This window comes from Melospiza georgiana, chromosome 3 (assembly GCF_028018845.1).
Source record: "Melospiza georgiana isolate bMelGeo1 chromosome 3, bMelGeo1.pri, whole genome shotgun sequence".
NCBI lineage: Eukaryota > Metazoa > Chordata > Aves > Passeriformes > Passerellidae > Melospiza > Melospiza georgiana.
The window spans coordinates 73,651,374-73,670,116 of NC_080432.1; the positions used below are offsets into that span (position 1 = coordinate 73,651,374).

The window sequence follows — 18,743 nt, forward strand, 5'->3', positions numbered from 1 at the left end:
TGACGTGGTCTTGAAATTCCCAACAGAGAAATATTATTTCCATCAGATTATACTGATTTAGACTCCATAAGGGATTCATAAGGCTCAGTGCACTGTTTTGTATTTATCAGCTTTGACTTTATTTGCCATTTTATTTCTTAATTCTGCAGCATCTTAAGGAAAACAAGAAAAGCTGGATGTGACTATTCACAAAATACCTGCAGCTATGTAGCACAGCAGATAAGGCTATTGCTGTTTTAATTGGAGCCATCACTAAAACCCCATGTTTTCTTACTGGCATTGTAGGCAGACATATGACTTAGTGAACATTTAGAGAAATGATTCAGCCTCAAAAGGAGGGTTGTAGAGACTCCTGGGAATATCTGAACCTTTAGGGTAAGGTGCTGTCCTTGGAAATGGAAAATCTCTGCACAAATTCTCACTCCACTCAGACAAGAGGAATGGATGTGGAATGTCCTTATGCTGAGAGATTGAGTGTCTTGTCTATATTCACAAATTATATTCTGAATGCTCCCTTTTTTATCTAGTGCCTTACATGCAACTAGGCTGAAAAATCAAAAAAGCCATTTTGGAAATACTAATTTAAATGTTTTTTCTTGCAGCTATTTTCTGAATTTGGATAAACTTTTTAATCTTAACTTTTTAATATTTTTTTTTTCATGCAAACACACACACCCTTTCCTCCCCATAAAGAAATTCAGTCTTTAACCTCAGCCTCTCTAGCCCATTTCCTTCCAAAGGAGAAAGATTTTTTTTTTTTTTTTTTTTGGTGCATATGGGGTTATTCTGTTTTCAATTTACAAGTCACTGCACTTGGAAGGTGTAAAATATGCGTGCATGAGATTGGTTTGTGGCACCTCTATATTGTTGACTGTAAGCAAAGTTAACTATTATAGGTTGTAAGTTAACTAAAATAGGTTTCCTGTACTTGTGTGGCCCTGAGAAAGGGATTATTTGAACGCTGGAAAAAAGCCAGAATCGACTTCATGCTTAGGATTGCCTAGCCCCTGAATTTTCACTGGCTGAATGAAGTACTAAGGAGAAGGATTTGCACCCTGAGAATGTGCCTCAGAAGTTGGGAAAAGAGGCTGTGCCAAGTGGAAAGAACTTAGAGATACAAATCTTGCTGACCACCGACTTCTTGGTACAGTGACAAGGAACTTAGAGTAAAATTCTAGTAAATTTTGGGAAGAAAAACACTATGTTAAATGAAAAGGAGAAGGTTTAGGGGATTTTTTTTATCTGTTAAAATGCTGTGTTGTGCTTCTTATGCTTGGAAAAACGTTATGTGCATCTATTCTGAACGTTTCTGTAAGTCCAGCTTGCCTTTCCATTCATTACAGGTTGGGGAGGAAGGTAATGAGTCAGTGAAGATTTTCTTGAGAGCAGGCAAGATTATATGTAATGACAGGTAGAAGCCTAAATGGAGTTCAGTGGGGCAGCTTCACCATTCCTCTGAGTTGACAAAACTGCTTCTTTTATGCCCCAAACTCACATTTTTCAGAGGGATAGCAAGTCCCATGAGAGAAAGTTTCCTGGTGCTTGCAGTCATTTAAAAGCAAACAAACCAGCCAAGTTCTTCAAAGAACACACACACATTAGATGTTTCAGGAAGAACTTCAGAATTCAGCAGGAAGAATCTTGACTTTCCTTGTCTTCATCACAAACAGTATTTAAAATTTCTGAAAAAGTGTTCCCAGCTTTGGTTACTGGGGCCAACAGAGCTTGCTGATAAAATTACACAAAAAAAAATTTCCCCATGATGACATGCTTTTGTTATCAACATTTATGTAAAATGTAAGGGCTGCTTTAAGGTATTACTGCTATCTGTGTAACTGGTAATATGGTGACAACTAATCTATTTTTGTCTCCAAATCTTTTGTAATGTGCTCCTAGGTGCTTGGTTCCACATTCAGAACCAACAAAACCCCCAGCCTTCAACAAGGTATTACATTTACCCATATGCACAGGCATATGGGTAAATGTAATAAACAATATGGGTTATTTGTGCAATCTTTGAAGGTAGCAATTTCCACAATGGTGCTTATTATTATAAACTATATTATTACCAGTGGATCTTGTATTTGTAGTGAAAAGCTGTACTGTACAGTTTCTACTCTTCTTATTATTTCTGTAGAGTTGTTGATTTTGTTTGCCTTTCTTTTGTGAATACCCAAGGCTGGTTCCAGAATTTTCAGTATGCCAGCCCAACTTAAGTAGATGTTGGTTAGTATCATATTCAAGAATTAAAATGTGCAGTAGCAGAATAAGAAGCTGTGTATTTTTGTTAAGTTTGCCCATTAAAGAAATTGTAAGATAGTTCAGAATGGTTAAAATAAGAGAGCAAAGAGAGAGTTTTTTCTCAAACTGAATGTTGTGTCAATTGAAATAAGATCCAAAAATTAGATTCTTTTGCTCTACTCAGGGAGTTTCTATTCCAGATTCATATTGATACTTTGAACCTTTTTTTGCAACAAAACAATGATAACAGGCTTTTATCAACTCATATAAAATCATAATATCTCCTAAAGGTCTTATTCACATGCAGAACTGGTGGGGTTTTCTGTTATGATGTGTTTTTCTAGAAATTTCTTTCAGACTTTTCATCACACTCAGAATCCATTTGGCAATGGGGTGAATGGCAGCTTCATTGTTACCCTAATTTCACATGTATTTCTTTACATCTGTCCAGCTGCTGTGGCAAGGGTGATGGTTACTTTAGGCCACGTGTATCCCCCTGCCCCTTTCTGAGGCTGGCTTTCATGGTAAAAGCAGATACAGTAGCCAGCACCTTCTTAAAAGGTAGTCTCAATCCTTGCCTTCCATTTTGCCCTCTCTCAAACACAAACATGAACTTGTGTTTCTGTTTCTCTGCTGACACTGGCTTTTGTCTGAAAGCAACTGGAAGTTGCTGAAGGAACCTAGGAAAGCAGGGAACTTCCATGTCCAGCCCTGCAAGATCAGTTGTAAACCTAAACCTCTGTGAATGTAGTGTAATGTAGTGACACTGCATGCAACACTGATGGTGGGAAGTGGAGGAGTAGGGTTGCTCTCTGAGGTGCATGGTAGATGATGAGTATTTCACATCTGTGAGGTAAAACTGTGATGTAAAAACTGTCATTGCATAGATTGAGGGAAGTGTCTCAGTGCCTCCTAAAATTAGTCCCCTTCTCTGTCATTCCAGTGGGTTGCCTTCTGGCATTTTTGGCAAGAAATATTTGGACATGCTGTAATAAGAAATGTGAAGACATTGCTGGTGGGGAACATCTATATGTGTCTTAGAAAAGATTATGAATAGAAAGAGAGCAAGAAAACAGCCCCTCAAAAATAAGTTTGTCCAAAAGTGGTGATGAATTCTGTCATTCCTCCCTGCAGATTTGCATAGGCTGAGCACACACAAAATCTCTCTGCATAATCATTAATGTGTAACCCTTACATTACCTTCCTTTGATGGTAGTATTCAAGTGCTGACAGAAAGTTTTTACCATATGTGAAATGGGATACCTGAAAAAGAACTTTGCAGAATGCCTTGCAAGTCTGAAGGGGAAGGTTTTCTATTCATCTCTGCCCCCTGCACATTTTTAAGGTCTTGCCTTAATAATAAGTGTGTGACCTCTCCCTCTCCCCACCTCTGTGCATCAATTATTTAACTCATGGTTTCAGTAAATGGCTACAGAAAATCAGTCTCATCTCTTACATGCTTAAGTTTCTTAAGTAACTGCTATTAAATACAACTGTAAATGCTTGGAAGCCAAAGCCATGCCAGCTCATCTGCAGGTACTTTAGACTTCAATACCCTTCTGGTACAAGGTTATGTACATTGCATTTATGGAGCATGATCCAGTTTTGAGTCCTGTCTCACAATGCTACTGTCCCAACAGCACTTGACACATTTTTTCTCATTCATTTAAAAGGCATGCAGGAGAGCTGCAAAATTGTTTTGGTGGTACTGGCTTGTGACTTCCAAAATAAGGCATACGGGAGAATTCCTGGACAGGAGTGCTGTCTGGGTGAATTTTTCAGCTTTCAGGTTTAATAGATAGGTAGAGCTAGTGAAGTATAAATCTGTGTTGTTCCCCCCACCCCCCCCTTTTTATTTTTATCTATCTATTGATTTATTTTTGCTTCACTGAATTCTATGGAAATGCTCTGGTTTTGTTGCAAGTGTTTGCATTTTTTGAGTTTGATTATAAATATGTCACTGTAACTTTTGTCTGTCGGAAAGTTTCTATATTTGGTTTAGGCAGTAAACTGAGTGTGTGAGCATGACTAAAGAATCCACAGATATAAGAATAATGCAAAAATCTTCACAATCTCAACAGGACCAGTTCAGACTTAAAATTAAATAAAAATTAAAGTAATCCAAGTACTCAGAAAAGAAATATATTCCCATCACATGTTGCATCACCATGTGAAAGAAAATTTTGGAGTCTCTAAAACAATGTTTTGTTTTTCTTCAATCATTCTTTCTGTAATCTCTAGTTTTATTCCTTTTCACCATCGACAGCATGTGGATGTGCATGCAATCACAGTATTGTCAAATTGCAAAGCCTTGTAGAGTTGAGAGCAATTCTTTCTTGGGAAGCATCAATTTTGAAGAAGGTATTAAACTTTGTTCTCAACCTGCTGGTTCCTGACAATGAAGCAGATAAAATATTTCTTTCCAGCAGAAATCTCAACATTGACATCTTGAGGGCATTACTGATACATGTGGATAATGAAGTTGTTGTAATCAAGTCTTTGCTGGAGACATTTCTACAGCTGAGTCATTTATGCTGACTGATTTTCTTTTTCCTATTTAAAATTTGAATGTCTTCTCATTACAGGCACCTCTTTTTCTTACATTTATTCATTGTTCCTCTAGGAGTGTGCTGCATCTGTGTCTTTACACAATGCAGTCTTTTTGACAAAATGTGTCATAATCTTCTAATTGATTCCCATAGTAACATAGCCTACTATCATTCAAAAACTAGGCATGTGTCCTGATCATAATTGTTTAGAGAGATGACATATTCCAATTTTTAGACAGACTTTTTTTTTTTTTAACATATGAGCTGGGCATGTTCTTAACCTTGTTTACACTTTCTGCTGACAATGCTAAAGCTGCACACTGTTCCTTTATTTTAAAGGAAGATAATAAAATGAGTGTGGTGGTGTTTCAAATCAAGGTGAATAAAATGCCACAGTGATGCATAGGATATAACATCACTATGCAGAAGTTAGCAATTTTTGCTGCTGAAATAATTCCTATTTCAGCACTTTAGGTGGTCACTAACTGCCACGTCACCTAAATTAAATACATTTTAGCTGCATGAGCTTGCAGACTGTGTCGTATCTACGACACAAACTTTATATATTGGGTGCTCAAAGCTAAAACAGTAGCTAGAAGTGAGCTTGTGACATACTATTCCTGTTTGCAGACCCCAAATTAGAGATATTATGTTGAAATATGTCAGTACCCTACCTAAGCCAGGTTCACTGTTCAGCTCACTGTACAGTTTGCCATTTCGTTTGTTGCTGTTTTTTTTCTCCAGTGACTGATTCTCTAGGTAGTTAACTGGAATTTCAATGTTATAGATATTTATTTTAAATGTTTATTTAAAATTGATCCTTTCAGTTTTTCCATTTCAAGTAATAAAAGACAATGAAAATGGTCCTGCAAACTCTCTGAAGAGGGTTGGATAAATCACTTGATACCACCTGGTCACTAAGCCATTACTTAGAATGAGTTCTTTTGTTCCAGACAACTAACTCTCTTAATTAAAATGTAACATTTTGTAGGTGTTGTGTCTCAAACTCTGGACTAGCAGCTAGTGCCAAATACTCTGCAGTTGAGATAAATTCTATTTTAAAGTCACAGAAATTATTTTCTCAAGTCACAGAAATAAAGTCTGCATAAGTGAAATTAAAAAGAAAAAAAGAGTTTGAGGAAAACCTTTATAGCACAGTCGTAGATCATGAGCTGTTTAAGTTTCTTCATGCAGCCACCATCACTTATGGTCACAGGACAGCAGCTAAGTCAGAATTAGTTTTTGATTGTGTTGGAGTTTGGTTTTGTTCTGGCTTTGGTTTTTTTTGTTGTATTGTTTTGTTTCAATTTTTTTAAAATAAAGGCAGGCCTGTAGTTACATGGAACACTTCACTGTAAAAGCCTTCTGATTTCTACATGAAGAAGTCATTCTGTGGTGTAATATATCAAAGTTAATTATTTTTATGAAAAAATCATCTGCCTTCTCATCAGTACAGTGCCTTCTCCAAGCTAGCTGTAGAAGACAAAGATGGGAGCAATAGAAACTTTCCTATCAGAAAAAAAAATAAAATTGACAATCTACAATTTTTCAACAAAGTAGAAAATGGGTTAAAATGAGTAAAACTTGATAAACAGAGAGATGTTTTTGTCCACTGGGAGGACAAAAAGAAAAGAAACAAATACATGTATTAAGAAAATGGTAAATGAGTTAATGAACAAATAGAAAAGCTGAATGATGTCTTGGGGAATTATTAATTAAATGGCCAGGCTTGTGAGAGCTCCAGAGGACTTGCAGCTGGTTGGGTCTTTATTTTGTTAATTCCTCAGCAGTATTTGGCCTTGCAGTAGTGGAGGTGATTGTAAAACTTCTCTGAGGTGAGTTATTTTTAGGGCTGCAGATGGTTTAAGAAAGTATGCCTTCCTGCAGCCTCTGCAATGTGCCCTGCCCAGCAGTCGAGCTCATCCTCCTTTATTCTGACGTTTTTCAGATGCATTGTGTCTCTTGGGCAGGAGTAATCTATGGAGCTGATGTATGGTATGTCTGGCTGGGAATAAGCTTGCGCTTGTTCTTCTCCTTTGTCACAAGAATAAGGTGGGCTGCTGAGGCGAGAAAAGCAAGTACCACTATGTGGTGTGCAGGCAAGGATCTCGTTAACTGTGTCCCTCATGGCAGCATTTCTCACCTGAGGCTGGCTGTGTGTCTGCGCCTATGAATTGGGTAGCTAACATTGTCCTGATATAATTTTGTTTATCAGACTTTCCATGTGAAGTCTGATTAGTGGTTAGGTCTTGGGGCAATGTAGACCTAGACGTGTGCTTTCAGTAATGCTGAAAAAGAAAATATGCCAATTTTGGCTTTGGGTTTGGTTTTTTTTCCAGTGTTTTTGTATTTCCTGATTTTCATAAGCCAAGGAGAGTGCTCATCTCCCATTACTGAACTGTCCTCAATGTGTTGCACAAACTATCTGAGGCGTATTTTGTCTTGCAAGAGTTATTCAGCAAAACCACTAAGGACCAAAGGAATCATTAGAGATGGAGCATATAGGGAGATAGCTGTGAGTGTAGTCTGTCATGCACAGAAAGACAAAACTTAAGATCTTGTTGGAAATTTAAAAATAAACTGCAGAGTGACTGCAGTTTATTTTTTTTTCTGTGACTTTAAGCTTCATGCTGCTCATCAGGTCTGTGCTTTCAGCTTGGCATCCTTCAGTCCTCTGCTTTTTAACTGAGCAGAAGAATTTCCTATCAGGCAAGTAGTGTTTTGTGTAATGCTTTCCCCTTAGTTGGCAAAGTCCTCCGTTTATGTTAATATACCTTGTACTGGTGCTAAGGGGTGGCAAGTCTTGTCAGGCTGCTATCAGTGTAGATGACAGCCAGGTGTCCTTGCAGATAGGCCAAGTACAAAATAAACTTATTTGTCTTAAATTCTGATTTTTTTTTCCTGTCAGAGCAGTACTTCCTTACAATTTTGGAGAGCTGAAAGAAATATTTCTAATCTCAATTAAAGATATGCCACGTGCATAATAATTTTTTTGCAAAAATAAATTTTTAAAAACCAAGTGTTTGGGATCAAAGCCTCCATGGTTTGTTTTTATTTTCAAGCCTTCAAAATTCATTTTGTCACCACCTTCATGACCGCTCAATTTCTTTCTATTATACTTCTTCGGAGCCGTAGGTATGAGAAACATCTTCTGTTTTCTCTCCAACTTAATATTAAGACAATGAAGATTTTCCTACTGTTATTGTTCTTCAGTTGCTATTTTCATTGTTACATTTGTGGCTTAATAGTCTTTTCAAATTTAAGTTTTCAATCACTACTTCTTGTTATTTCTTTTTTTCTGCTGGATTAACCAGCTTTTAAGACCAAGAATGTTGTTTCCCTGCTAGTACTTGACTGCCATAACTTTTTCTTCTAAATGTCATTCGTGTTCTCCAAATTTTAAAAAAATATTTCTACTTCTTCTGATTTTCGATGCTTTTTAAAACACATGAATCTCTAGAGCAGTATGTAATCTTCCAGAACACAAAGGTACTGAAGCAGTGTAGCTCTTGCAAGGAACTGGCAGCCTGCTTCCCCATGCCCTTCTGCCCGGATGCCATGGGTCTTGTGATGCAGCTTTGCCACGATATCTCCACGTGAATCTGGAGCCCAGTGCAGAGGCACACTTCTCTGCAGGTCCAGCTCTTGGCAAGCAGGGATTGAGCCCTTACCCCTCTATGCCTGGGTGTCCCACACCTGGGGCCCCTGGTCCCACAGGGCTTCCTATGGCAAAAATTGTGCTCCAACAAGGCATAGCCAGTGTGGGTCAGGCACTGAACTTCAGCTGAATTCAACTACAAAGCCAGAGAGCTTGTAAAAAATATGCAGACATGCTTAAACAGCTTTGCAAGAAATTTCCCTAGAAGAGGAAGTGAGTTAGGTGGGAGCTGAGTCAGTCTTGAGTCATTTGTGGAGACATTTTTGCTGTAATCCCTAGAACATCCAGTATTAGATGTATTTACATGATTTCATATTTTTGCTTCTTTGAATTATGACAAATTTTAAAGGAACTTAGTATTTTCATTGACCTACTTTCTTGATAACTTATGGTGTAATTAAAAAATCAATTTTAGTTTCTGGGGAGGTGAAGCTGATGTTGGTCTTCCTATAAGAATATGCTTTTTTATACTTGTAAAAATTAAACTTTTTGCGATTACCCTTGTTGTGTGCATTGGGTTAAGCAGTTAATGCTCATCAGCATACCAAGTATATCATCACATCACAGAGCAAGATGAACATGCTGTCACCAGAGGGAAGGAACAGTGTATGCATGAGTGGAGGGGAGTTGCAAGCTATCACTGCCCAGCATCAGTGTGCGCAGGTCCTGTACAAGGCAGAAGTGCAGGATGAGAGTGGATGAAGGCACGCACCTGCTCTGAGTGTTTGGGCTATGGGCTGACCAGCCCTCTCCTCCCCACCTCTCCAAACCCTTCTGCTGTCTAGCAAGAGTCTCTTGAGAGTGGTACATGTTATGATCAGCAAAACATGGCTCTTGTAAATAAGATGTGAAAATAAGATTTTAACAGGCATGCATCCAGTATCAGCCTTTCCTCCAAAATGGAACAATATGTAGGATTCTGGTTTACTTTTATTTTTTGCTTTGAACTGATCATTAACAGTATACAATTGCCAGTAAGATACAAATGAAACTACCTTCCTTTGTTTTTAATTTAGGAAGTGTTTAATCTTGGAAGGCAATGTAGTATAGTGTGCATATGTGGCTTGAGAGTATTGGAAATGTTATGTATATTAGTCACTATACAAATAGCACTAATGACCTTTTCTGGTTGCTTTTTCTGCTTGTGAATGCGTAATTATTTGCATACAATGTTTCATATTAAAAATATGACACAACAACTTAACTGTAGGAAGACTGGTAGAGGAAGTTGAAGTTGCATGCTTATTCTAGTCATTGGTGCCTAAATATCACACTATGTTTAATATACAATGTCATATACATACTGATGTGAGCATAATGTACTGCTAGTAGCTCAGCAGAATGAGAACTTAGTACTGATGAAATGTCAGTCTTAATTTTTTATTACCTTAGCTGTGGGCATTTTATGTCAAAACCAGAGCTGACCAAATACTGCAACATGCTATGCATGAAAACACTTTCATTTATTTAATATCTTACAGATGTACAAGTGGTCTTTTAATATAGTCTTTCTGAGATGTTAGTGGCCATGAAAGCTAGAAGGATTTAATCAGATTTAACACCTTTATACACTGGCTAAAACTATTGTCAGAAAATGAGTTGATAATTAAACTGGTTACATTGGATAAGGAATCTTAAATTTTGTGCTTAGCAAAGGAAGAAATGAAACTCACCATTGCAGGGTCTTTGATCAAACTTTTTAGTGTATCTTAAATATCTATTAAAACTGTGATTCTACTGATAAGTTAAACCATCTATGGATTGAAATATTTTTCCAGAGGTTATGGTTTAGAACATTATGGCTTTTCAGAGAGAGTTCATGGCTGAGGAAAGGGGAACTGAGCTCAAGGAAAATTGATGGCTGGGAATACTGCGTGCCTTAGCCATATCTCCTCATAGTAATTGAAGGTTGATTCTTTTTGGCATAAATAAGGGGCACAGCTCTCCTGTTGGGTTGGAATGATCAAGGCAGGGAGAGTATGGAGGGACATCACCATGCTGCCTCACCTGGCTTTGGGTCTGGGTGGCTGGAAGCCACAAAATGCATCTGAGATGGGGCCACCTCCCTTGGAGCACATTGACAGGGCCAGGCAGGAGGAGAGCTGCTGTGGTGGGTACCTGGTGAGCCTCAACTTCCTGCAATTCTGCCTCTAATCCAGGCTCTGAACATCTAAGCCATCACCTGGCTGGGCTGAAGCTGAGTTTTTATGTTGTTTTAAACCAGAACAAACTTCTGAGAGGGTGATTTTCTTTAGGGTACTTTTTCATGCATCTCCTTTTATTTTTCATGCCTCATGTAAGCAGTTTTTCATTTTTGGCAGGCTGTCTTCTCAGGGCACTCTGAAACTGGATTATTTACTGCAGGTGGACCCAGATTGCTGGGGCAAAAAAAAGCCAGCAACATATACTTCCTTGAAGGATTTAAATTACGCTTTAAAACTCACTGAAAGAAAAGTATTGTTGATATGTGTGGTATTTTATATGAAAATGGCAACCAAAACATTAATAATGGCTTTGTTCTATCTTTTTTAGCTATCAATGGCAATTTTTAAACTGTAAAAGTTGGAGGCTGCTGTATATACAAAAGGAAATTGTGATTTCAAATTATAATTGGAGATGTGGTTATAGAATAATGAATGGGAATAATTAATAGAAAGCTAATTGGGTAACATCAGAAAAGTTTATCCTGGTATATTGGGATTGCATGCTTCAGTTGATACTTAGTGTACTTTTGGGATTTCTGCTTGCACCTCACCTCTGGTTCTGATAGTATATTATATTATGAAGAATATTAATAATGCTGCAGAACAATTACTTGTTCATTTGCTAACTGATTAAAATTCATGCATAATTTATTGGAACTGGGAGAGACTTTATAAATAAGTCTCCTTGGCCTCAAGAGCTTAAAAACAAAATGCGTATGCTAATATAAGAATGTGCTTTACTTCTTAACATAAAAACTTAATAGGCAATGCCCTCATTAATGTGAGGTTTTATTTGTGATAATCCAGCTCTTAATCAAAGTGTATACTTCTAAACATAGCCATATGTTTTAGAAGTTTATAACTTGGAGTTGGTAGTGCATCATGCTCATCAGTGATGATGTTTTCTGCTGTAATACACACTGACCTTAGAATACATTAGTTGGACATTTAATATGTTAGCTCCACAGCAAATAAACTGCCCTCATTATGGCCAGTTGCGTTTCTGAGCTTTGATGCAGGTAGGGATCTAAATTAATTCATAAGCACATACATTGCCAAAGAAGGGCAAAAGGTTAATAATTAATTGAGGTACTTTTTATAGTTCTATATATCCTAAAGCAGAAATGGAAACACCTTGGTGCACTCACCTTTCACTCCGGGAGGAAAAAATCAGGTCCCATTACAGCCCCTATGGCATGGCTACAGACTCCCTGGTCTCCAAACTGAGTGGTTTGAGAAGGAGCTAATTTAGAAAAATGCCCTCAAGATATGTGCCAAAATCTGGGAAACTTGTTTGCTTATAGAGCTGGTAAATATACTGTTTGGAGCAATACCTGGAAGGGAAGCAGGCAGAACCAGGGGCTGATCTTCATTATGCAGGGAGGATGGGATGTCAGAGGAGGTCCAGCACTCCCCACCATGTGTTCTGTCATTGACACTGGTGGCATCATCCCTGGGAGGCAGAATATGTACAATGCATCTGTGTCTTGTCTTCTGTTGTGTAGAATGTAAGGGTCCCCTGCTAGGGAAATCTTATGGTCTGGGGTTAAAAGTTATTTTAATGTACTGGCCATGAGATCTCCTCTACCTGCTCAGAGTTGCTGATTTGTTAGTTCTGCATCACTGCTATGTGAAACCCCAGTGTGCACTGAATTTAGCATTGTTGCCTAATTAACTGAAACAAATTAGCTGAAATATGAGCCATCTGGAATGAAAATGAACCTTCCATGTTTATCAGTGAATTCATTTTATTAGAAAAATACTTGTTGCTTGTGATTGCTTCTTAAAATAAATCATGCTGAGGCAATCTTTCTATGTTAACATTTCTCAGGGTAGGGGGGACCACCTCTTTCTGTTTGGTCTGTCATTACCTTTTTCACTTTGCAGCTGCATTGAAATATGTAGGCAGGCAGAAGCTGATGAGAAGAGGGGATGACAAAAGGCAACACACATCCTATTGTTCAAGTTTCAAAATCAGTAGTAACTTACTAAAGAATAAAATATTATACATTGTTGCCATATGTCTTTATTTTGTCATTCTCCTGGCAGCTTTGCTCAGTTCTGAGTATTCTGAATGCCTGTAATAAGCATCTGCATCCTTTTCCCTAACTGCATCCAGTGGTTTCAGATTAACTGCAGTGATATTCATTTTTAAGAATATTCTGTGCAGGGGTAGTGTATCATTTCTTGCGGCTCTTTCTATAAGGAAACTGCAAATGTGGCTTCAGTCAATAAAAGAAAATTTCAAGTTATTGGTATAGTAAATTATATAAATGAGCATAGTTTTTCTCAGAAAAAAAAAAAGCCAAGCAGCAGCAATATATAAATCAGACACAATTTTGTGGTCTCTAGCTGAGATTTTTAGAAGGAAAATACAGCACTGAGCAGATACCAGTAGTGCACCACTCACTCCCATCAGCTGAAATTCTCCTCAGCACTTCTTCACTCATGTCAGTTTGAATTTCTTTCTGTGGTTTGGAATGTTTGCTAACCAAACTCTGACAACTCCCTGTGTAGAGACCCCTCCTCTTAGTGGCTTTTCCACCTTTTGTTTCATTGCTGCCTTATGTTTCATCTCCCCTGCAGAGCCTCCTCGGCCAATAGCACCCCCGCAGCTGCTGGGCGTTGGGCCCACCTACTTGCTCATCCAGCTGAATGCCAACTCCATCATTGGGGATGGCCCCATTATCCTGAAAGAAGTGGAGTACAGGATGACATCTGGGACTTGGACCGAGACCCACGCTGTCAATGCACCGACGTACAAGCTGTGGCACCTGGACCCTGACACCGAATACGAGATTCGGGTCCTGCTCACCCGCCCGGGGGAAGGCGGCACGGGGCAGCCAGGACCACCACTCATCACCAGGACCAAGTGTGCTGGTGAGTGTTGCTATGGAAAAATTAACAAAAACCCCAAAGCTGTTCACTTTATGGTTTAATTGATTGGCAGGCCTGTTGGCTCCAATTAACTTGTATCAGGACTTAAGGATTTCCTTCACACCCACAGGGATCCCCAAGTTTCTGCATTGTTTCCCGAGTCCTCTACTTTGCCTGGTCATTGTTCTAGGTGGCTAACCCTTGGAGGGTAGAATAGGAAGTGAGAAGTTAGAAATCTAAGAAAATATTTTGCTTCTCATCACGTAAGGAAAGGGATCTCTTGATTTCTGGAAAGTCCTGACCTCCTTGTTTCTTCACCTTTGTATTTTCAATTACATTTTAAGTAAACTTGCACATAAGGCAAATTGCTTGGGGAAAAAGGATATTTTTAAGAGATAGACTTGTGGAGGGAAAAAAAAGAAACTAGTGTACTTCTGCATCATTTGCCTTTTCCCAAGCAGTTACGTACAGCCTGACAGAATCTCCAAGAACTAAAATACAAATACTAAAATCTCTAGCTATGACTGCTCCCCAGGGAAGTTGTCACAGCAGCAAGCCTGCCAGAGTTCAAGAAGTTTTTGGATAGTGCTCTCAGGCTCATGGTGACTCTTGGGGCTCTCCTGTGCAGGACTGAGAGTAGGACCAGGTTATTATAGGACCCTTCCATCTCAGGCTATTCTATCATTCTGTAAATTGTAGAATACAATTGAAAATACAAATAGAGTGTTTTCTCCATTTTTGACTTCTGTTACCAAAATCATGTGCAGCTGAGCCCTGCAGTTTACTTCCTGTTTCTCAGAGTTCCCCTACATGGCCAGCACCAAGAAGATTAAACACTGTCAACTTGTGTTATATGCTGTTCCTTCTAAAGCTATTTAAATTTATTTTAATCTCAGCTTTCATAAGAAAAAAGAGAATACCTATGTCTCATAGTTTCAGGGGAGAAAAATTATAGATTTGAATATCAGACTTTGAGGAAAATAAGCAAAAATTAAATTGTGGGGTTTTCTCTTCTAGTCTCAAGACTTCTAGGGCCTGACGATACTTTAAAGTTGGCACAGTATTTGATTTAGCAAAGAGCGTTGATAACCATCTATTCACAACTGCATTAAAGTAATCAGAAGGACAAGCTGGAGTCTCAGGTTTTCATATGTCATGTATATATATGCATATGTGAATCAGAAATATACATAGGTTTTTTTCTCAAGTTGAAGACAGATCTCTGATGGATGAATGCTCACTTTGTTTACTTAAGGAAGAGTGTCAGGGTCTGGACCAGAAGCCAGGAATTCTAGCAGAGTAGGTCAGTGGGTATGAATTCCAGAAAATTAGAGAATCTTTTTTAAAGTTGCTCACAGTACTGTCAGAAGCTGATACACGAAGCTGGAGTAAGACCCAGCTGAAGGCACCTTTTGGAGTTTGTGATTGTATTTATAATTTAGTTTGTCTTTCCAGTGAAGTAGAAAGATCTACGTGTCTATCTTAGTTAAGATGTCGGTCTTTGAGATCTAAGTAAAGTTAAAATATTGGTTTATTGCACAGAATTGGCTTAGACATTCGTCTGAAAAAGTAGGAATTGGAAAACTGCTTCTGTTTTAAAGAGGATGAGCTGAGACTAGCAAATTGAACTGTTCAGGTTGTTTTCATAGCACTTGAAGAAATGTAATTTAATTTACCCGGGTTGTGACAGAGTAAAGATTTTTTGTGTGAAAGGAAGTAATTATGTGACACATTTTTAGAAACCTCATTGGGGAAATCATGTTATTGTGGGTGTGTTTTTATTTTTAATTTTTTTTAACATAACACTCACGTATAAGGCTCCAAAATCTAATCTAGCTTGAGAAAAAAATTCAACTCAATTTAATCCACTATGAAATTAAGCAGATCAAAAAAATACTTGAGAAGAAAATTCTGAACTTTCTGTGTCAGCGTGCATAATTTTAATAATAAAATTTTAAGCTGTTTACCTTGCAGTGAGACTGATTCTTCCTATTTCATTAAAGTGAAGGCAAATAATTGTTACTACTAGCTAGTTTCAGCTAGAAGAAGGTGTGTCAACAAGGATTTGTGAAGACTGAAATGTTGTGCACATCATCAGGGATGAGTCAGGGACAGAACCAGATTGAATGCCTTGCTGCCTCCTCACCTGTCTGGAAAATGAGACAGACCTTCCTTTTCTGCAGTGTTCTCCCAAGGCTTCTGATAGATAACTCCAGGTCCTTGTCAATGTGATTTTTTTTTGGTTGAATATACTAATATTTTGCTTTTAAAAGGCAAATTATAAACATCAAAATTAGTCTCTTCCAAAGTAAAGATTTATAAGAAAAGGCAAAGGTAATAATGGAATATCTCACCCTGCAGTATCTGCTGCTGCCAGTATTGTACAGTGACTGGCAGGTGATTTACTGTGCTGTATTAGATGACATCTCTGCAGCAATATCTTCTTTCTGGAGTTTCTTCAATTATTCCTAATTCTCATTTCTGACAAGCTCACTTATTTTTCAGACAGATACTCTCTTTTCTGTCAATGGTCTTTGTCAATTTTTTCTTTCCATGAGTTTTACACACACTAGTTCAAATTCTGAAAAAAGTTATAATTGATTATCTGCTCAGTATCAGATGGAATGGTGGAAAATAAATGAATTTTTAACATGAAGTTTGACTGCTCTCTATACAGATTAAAAAGTGTGCATTAGTGAATGTTGATCTGATGAGCTTGTAAGGATTAAAGTTTACATTCCAAGCAGCAACAGCAAACTCACTGAAAAAATAATGAGAATAAGCTATTATTCTGTTCTCTGTTTAATGCTTAAGCAAATATCAACATTGTTTTCAAATGAAGTTTCAAATACCTTTTCCCCATAATTCATTCAGTATTTATAATTTCATGCTATTTCTTAATAACATATTATTGATCAGTTGTCCTCTGCTTAACTGGAGATGCATTCTACTCCTTAGTGATTTGAGTGATGATCATACTTATCTCATTGTCAAAAGTGCACTTTTATTATTAGGTATTTAGATCATTTTCTGTCTTCCTCATAGCAAAACTAGTGTCTGGTGACTCATTTACTAAATGTTTCCACTCATGCTAAACAAAATTGTTCTTTAATGAAGGGATAATTCTTCCACTAGTTAAGTTCTCTGACAGCCTGTTTGTCTACCCGGCATTTCCCAGGTTCTTTCCTGTGCTGAAGAGAAAGCATTTTGTTAGATATGTTGTTTTATCAGTCTGTGATTAAAGATAGTGCTGAGCAATCAAATATGTGAAACCATTGAGCGTTTTTAAATGGCTGAAGCCTGACACATCTGAAGCAAAACACTATTTTCTTACATTACCCTCTGTAAGAGCCAGGTGTGTGCTTTGTTATTTCCTCTTTTAAGCACCACCCACGATGGCATGACCAAGGCATTGTGTTCTCAGCTGCTGATGCTGAAAGGTACTGCCTCCCCCTCAGTCCTCACAGGGCACCTGAGCTTTATTTCATTCTGACTTCACCTCTTGCCTGGGGTCATTGCTCAGATTATTCACTTCTCCAGGATTCTAACACCAAAACAAAAGGCAGAGAGTAACACTTTAACTAGAAGTAATCCTAGAGGCTGTTTTCTGTGGCTCTGGGGTGTGTTGTCCTTCTGAGTATCCTCTGAGTTGTTATTGCCTTTCTTCCCTTGAGGGGATAGGGGAGAGGGGCAGGGTGTAGGAAATACGTGGTAATCTAAAATTGTCCACTTTGCCTGCTTTTTCAACTCTAAATTAGAAGTTGTTCTCTTAATGTTGTCTGCTGCTTCTGAGTAACAGCTCGCAGCTCAGTTTTATGATTAACTGATATTTTGGCAGCAAAGGGGGTCAATAGTTCAGCCTGTCCAGAGCTTAATATATGTACACAGTGGAATTGCTTGCTCCTACTTTACTGAAGTTCAGCACAAGGTGCGATTTTTCAGAAAAACATGAAGAATTGTAAAACAGTTGGAGAAAATAGTGCTGTGTGTTTTCATTTTTTGGTCTTGATAATGAAATGAGCAAGGACAGGGGGGAAGCTTTATAGCTCTAGCAAAGCCGAGAAAGGAAAAATATTTATCAATGATATTATTATTACTATTGTCATTATTGTTACTTCATTGTTGAAAATTTTATCCATCATAGACACCTGCTATTGGTAACAGCCAGCCTCAAAGCACCAGAGCAGGAGATGCTGGTTCAGCGATGCAATTCTGGCACATGAACACCTGCAGTTGGAGGCTTGGGAGCTGGTCTGCTTTCTGCTGCCTTTTCAAGTGCAGAATGTTTGTGTGCAGTTTCTACATGTATTCATTTAAGAAACAATATATGCAGAGTGCAGGATACTGCTGAGTTCTCCTCTAACAAACAAAAAAAAAGCAAAGTATGGAAAAATATTGAAAGGCAAAAGGAAGCTCAAGGGCCTTTGATCATTGTCTTGAGATTTATAACTGAGGGACACCAGAGAGGTTGCCATTGAGAAAGTTTGAGAAAGTGACCCTGCACGACCATCTGGAGAACTAAAATATTGTTGTGGTTACATAAAAATTGTAAATTATTTTTAAAAGGAGGGAAGTGAGAGGGATATTTTAGTATAGAATCTGGATGTGCTGATGTGGGATGTGCACAGTGCTACTTCACTCTGTGTTTGTTGCTTTTTACTCTTGCAGAGCCAAGGCAGAGGGTTTAGGGTGAGGACCTGGTTTTATAAGCTTTGCAGTGTGCTGTACAAGAGAATTTAGGATATTGGAATATGAGGCAATGTGTTTATTAAATTGAGTAGAGTCAACATCATGGAAGGCTCCTGCAATATACAGCACTGAACAGATAAACTGTGCTCTTCATTAGTGTCCCTTGCAGTAGTGCAACTGCCATTGGTTAAAATAATAAAAATACAGATAAGTGCATAATTTTCAACTTTTTTTTTTAATGGTGACAGAAATTTTTACCTTTACAGAAAAATGGCTCCCTTTGTATTTCAAGTAGAATTTTTATCTTATTTCCCTCAAAGTAGATATTATCTTAGACTATAGGTTCAAGGACAATGTGAATACAGTTTGAGTGCTTAAATTACCTGTTTTTATTGCTCATATTTTTGTTGGTTATGGTTTGAATGCATTTTAAAATAAACTAAAGATGAACAACTTGAAACTAAATTAATATGATATTTTAAAAATTATTTTACATTTATTGTTCCAGAAGAACCCTCATTACAC

General features: G+C 37.9%; 1 protein-coding gene across 5 annotated transcripts in view; it reads left to right on the plus strand.

Moving 5' to 3' along the window:
* PTPRK (protein tyrosine phosphatase receptor type K) overlaps nt 1–18,743 on the plus strand; it is a 296,820-nt gene that overhangs the window by 122,222 nt on the left and 155,855 nt on the right. For all 5 annotated transcript variants that reach the window (XM_058021651.1, XM_058021652.1, XM_058021653.1 and 2 more), the window contains exon 6: nt 13,239–13,532. In XM_058021651.1, the coding sequence (XP_057877634.1) occupies nt 13,239–13,532 (294 nt within the window). The remainder of the gene's footprint in view (nt 1–13,238; nt 13,533–18,743) is intronic.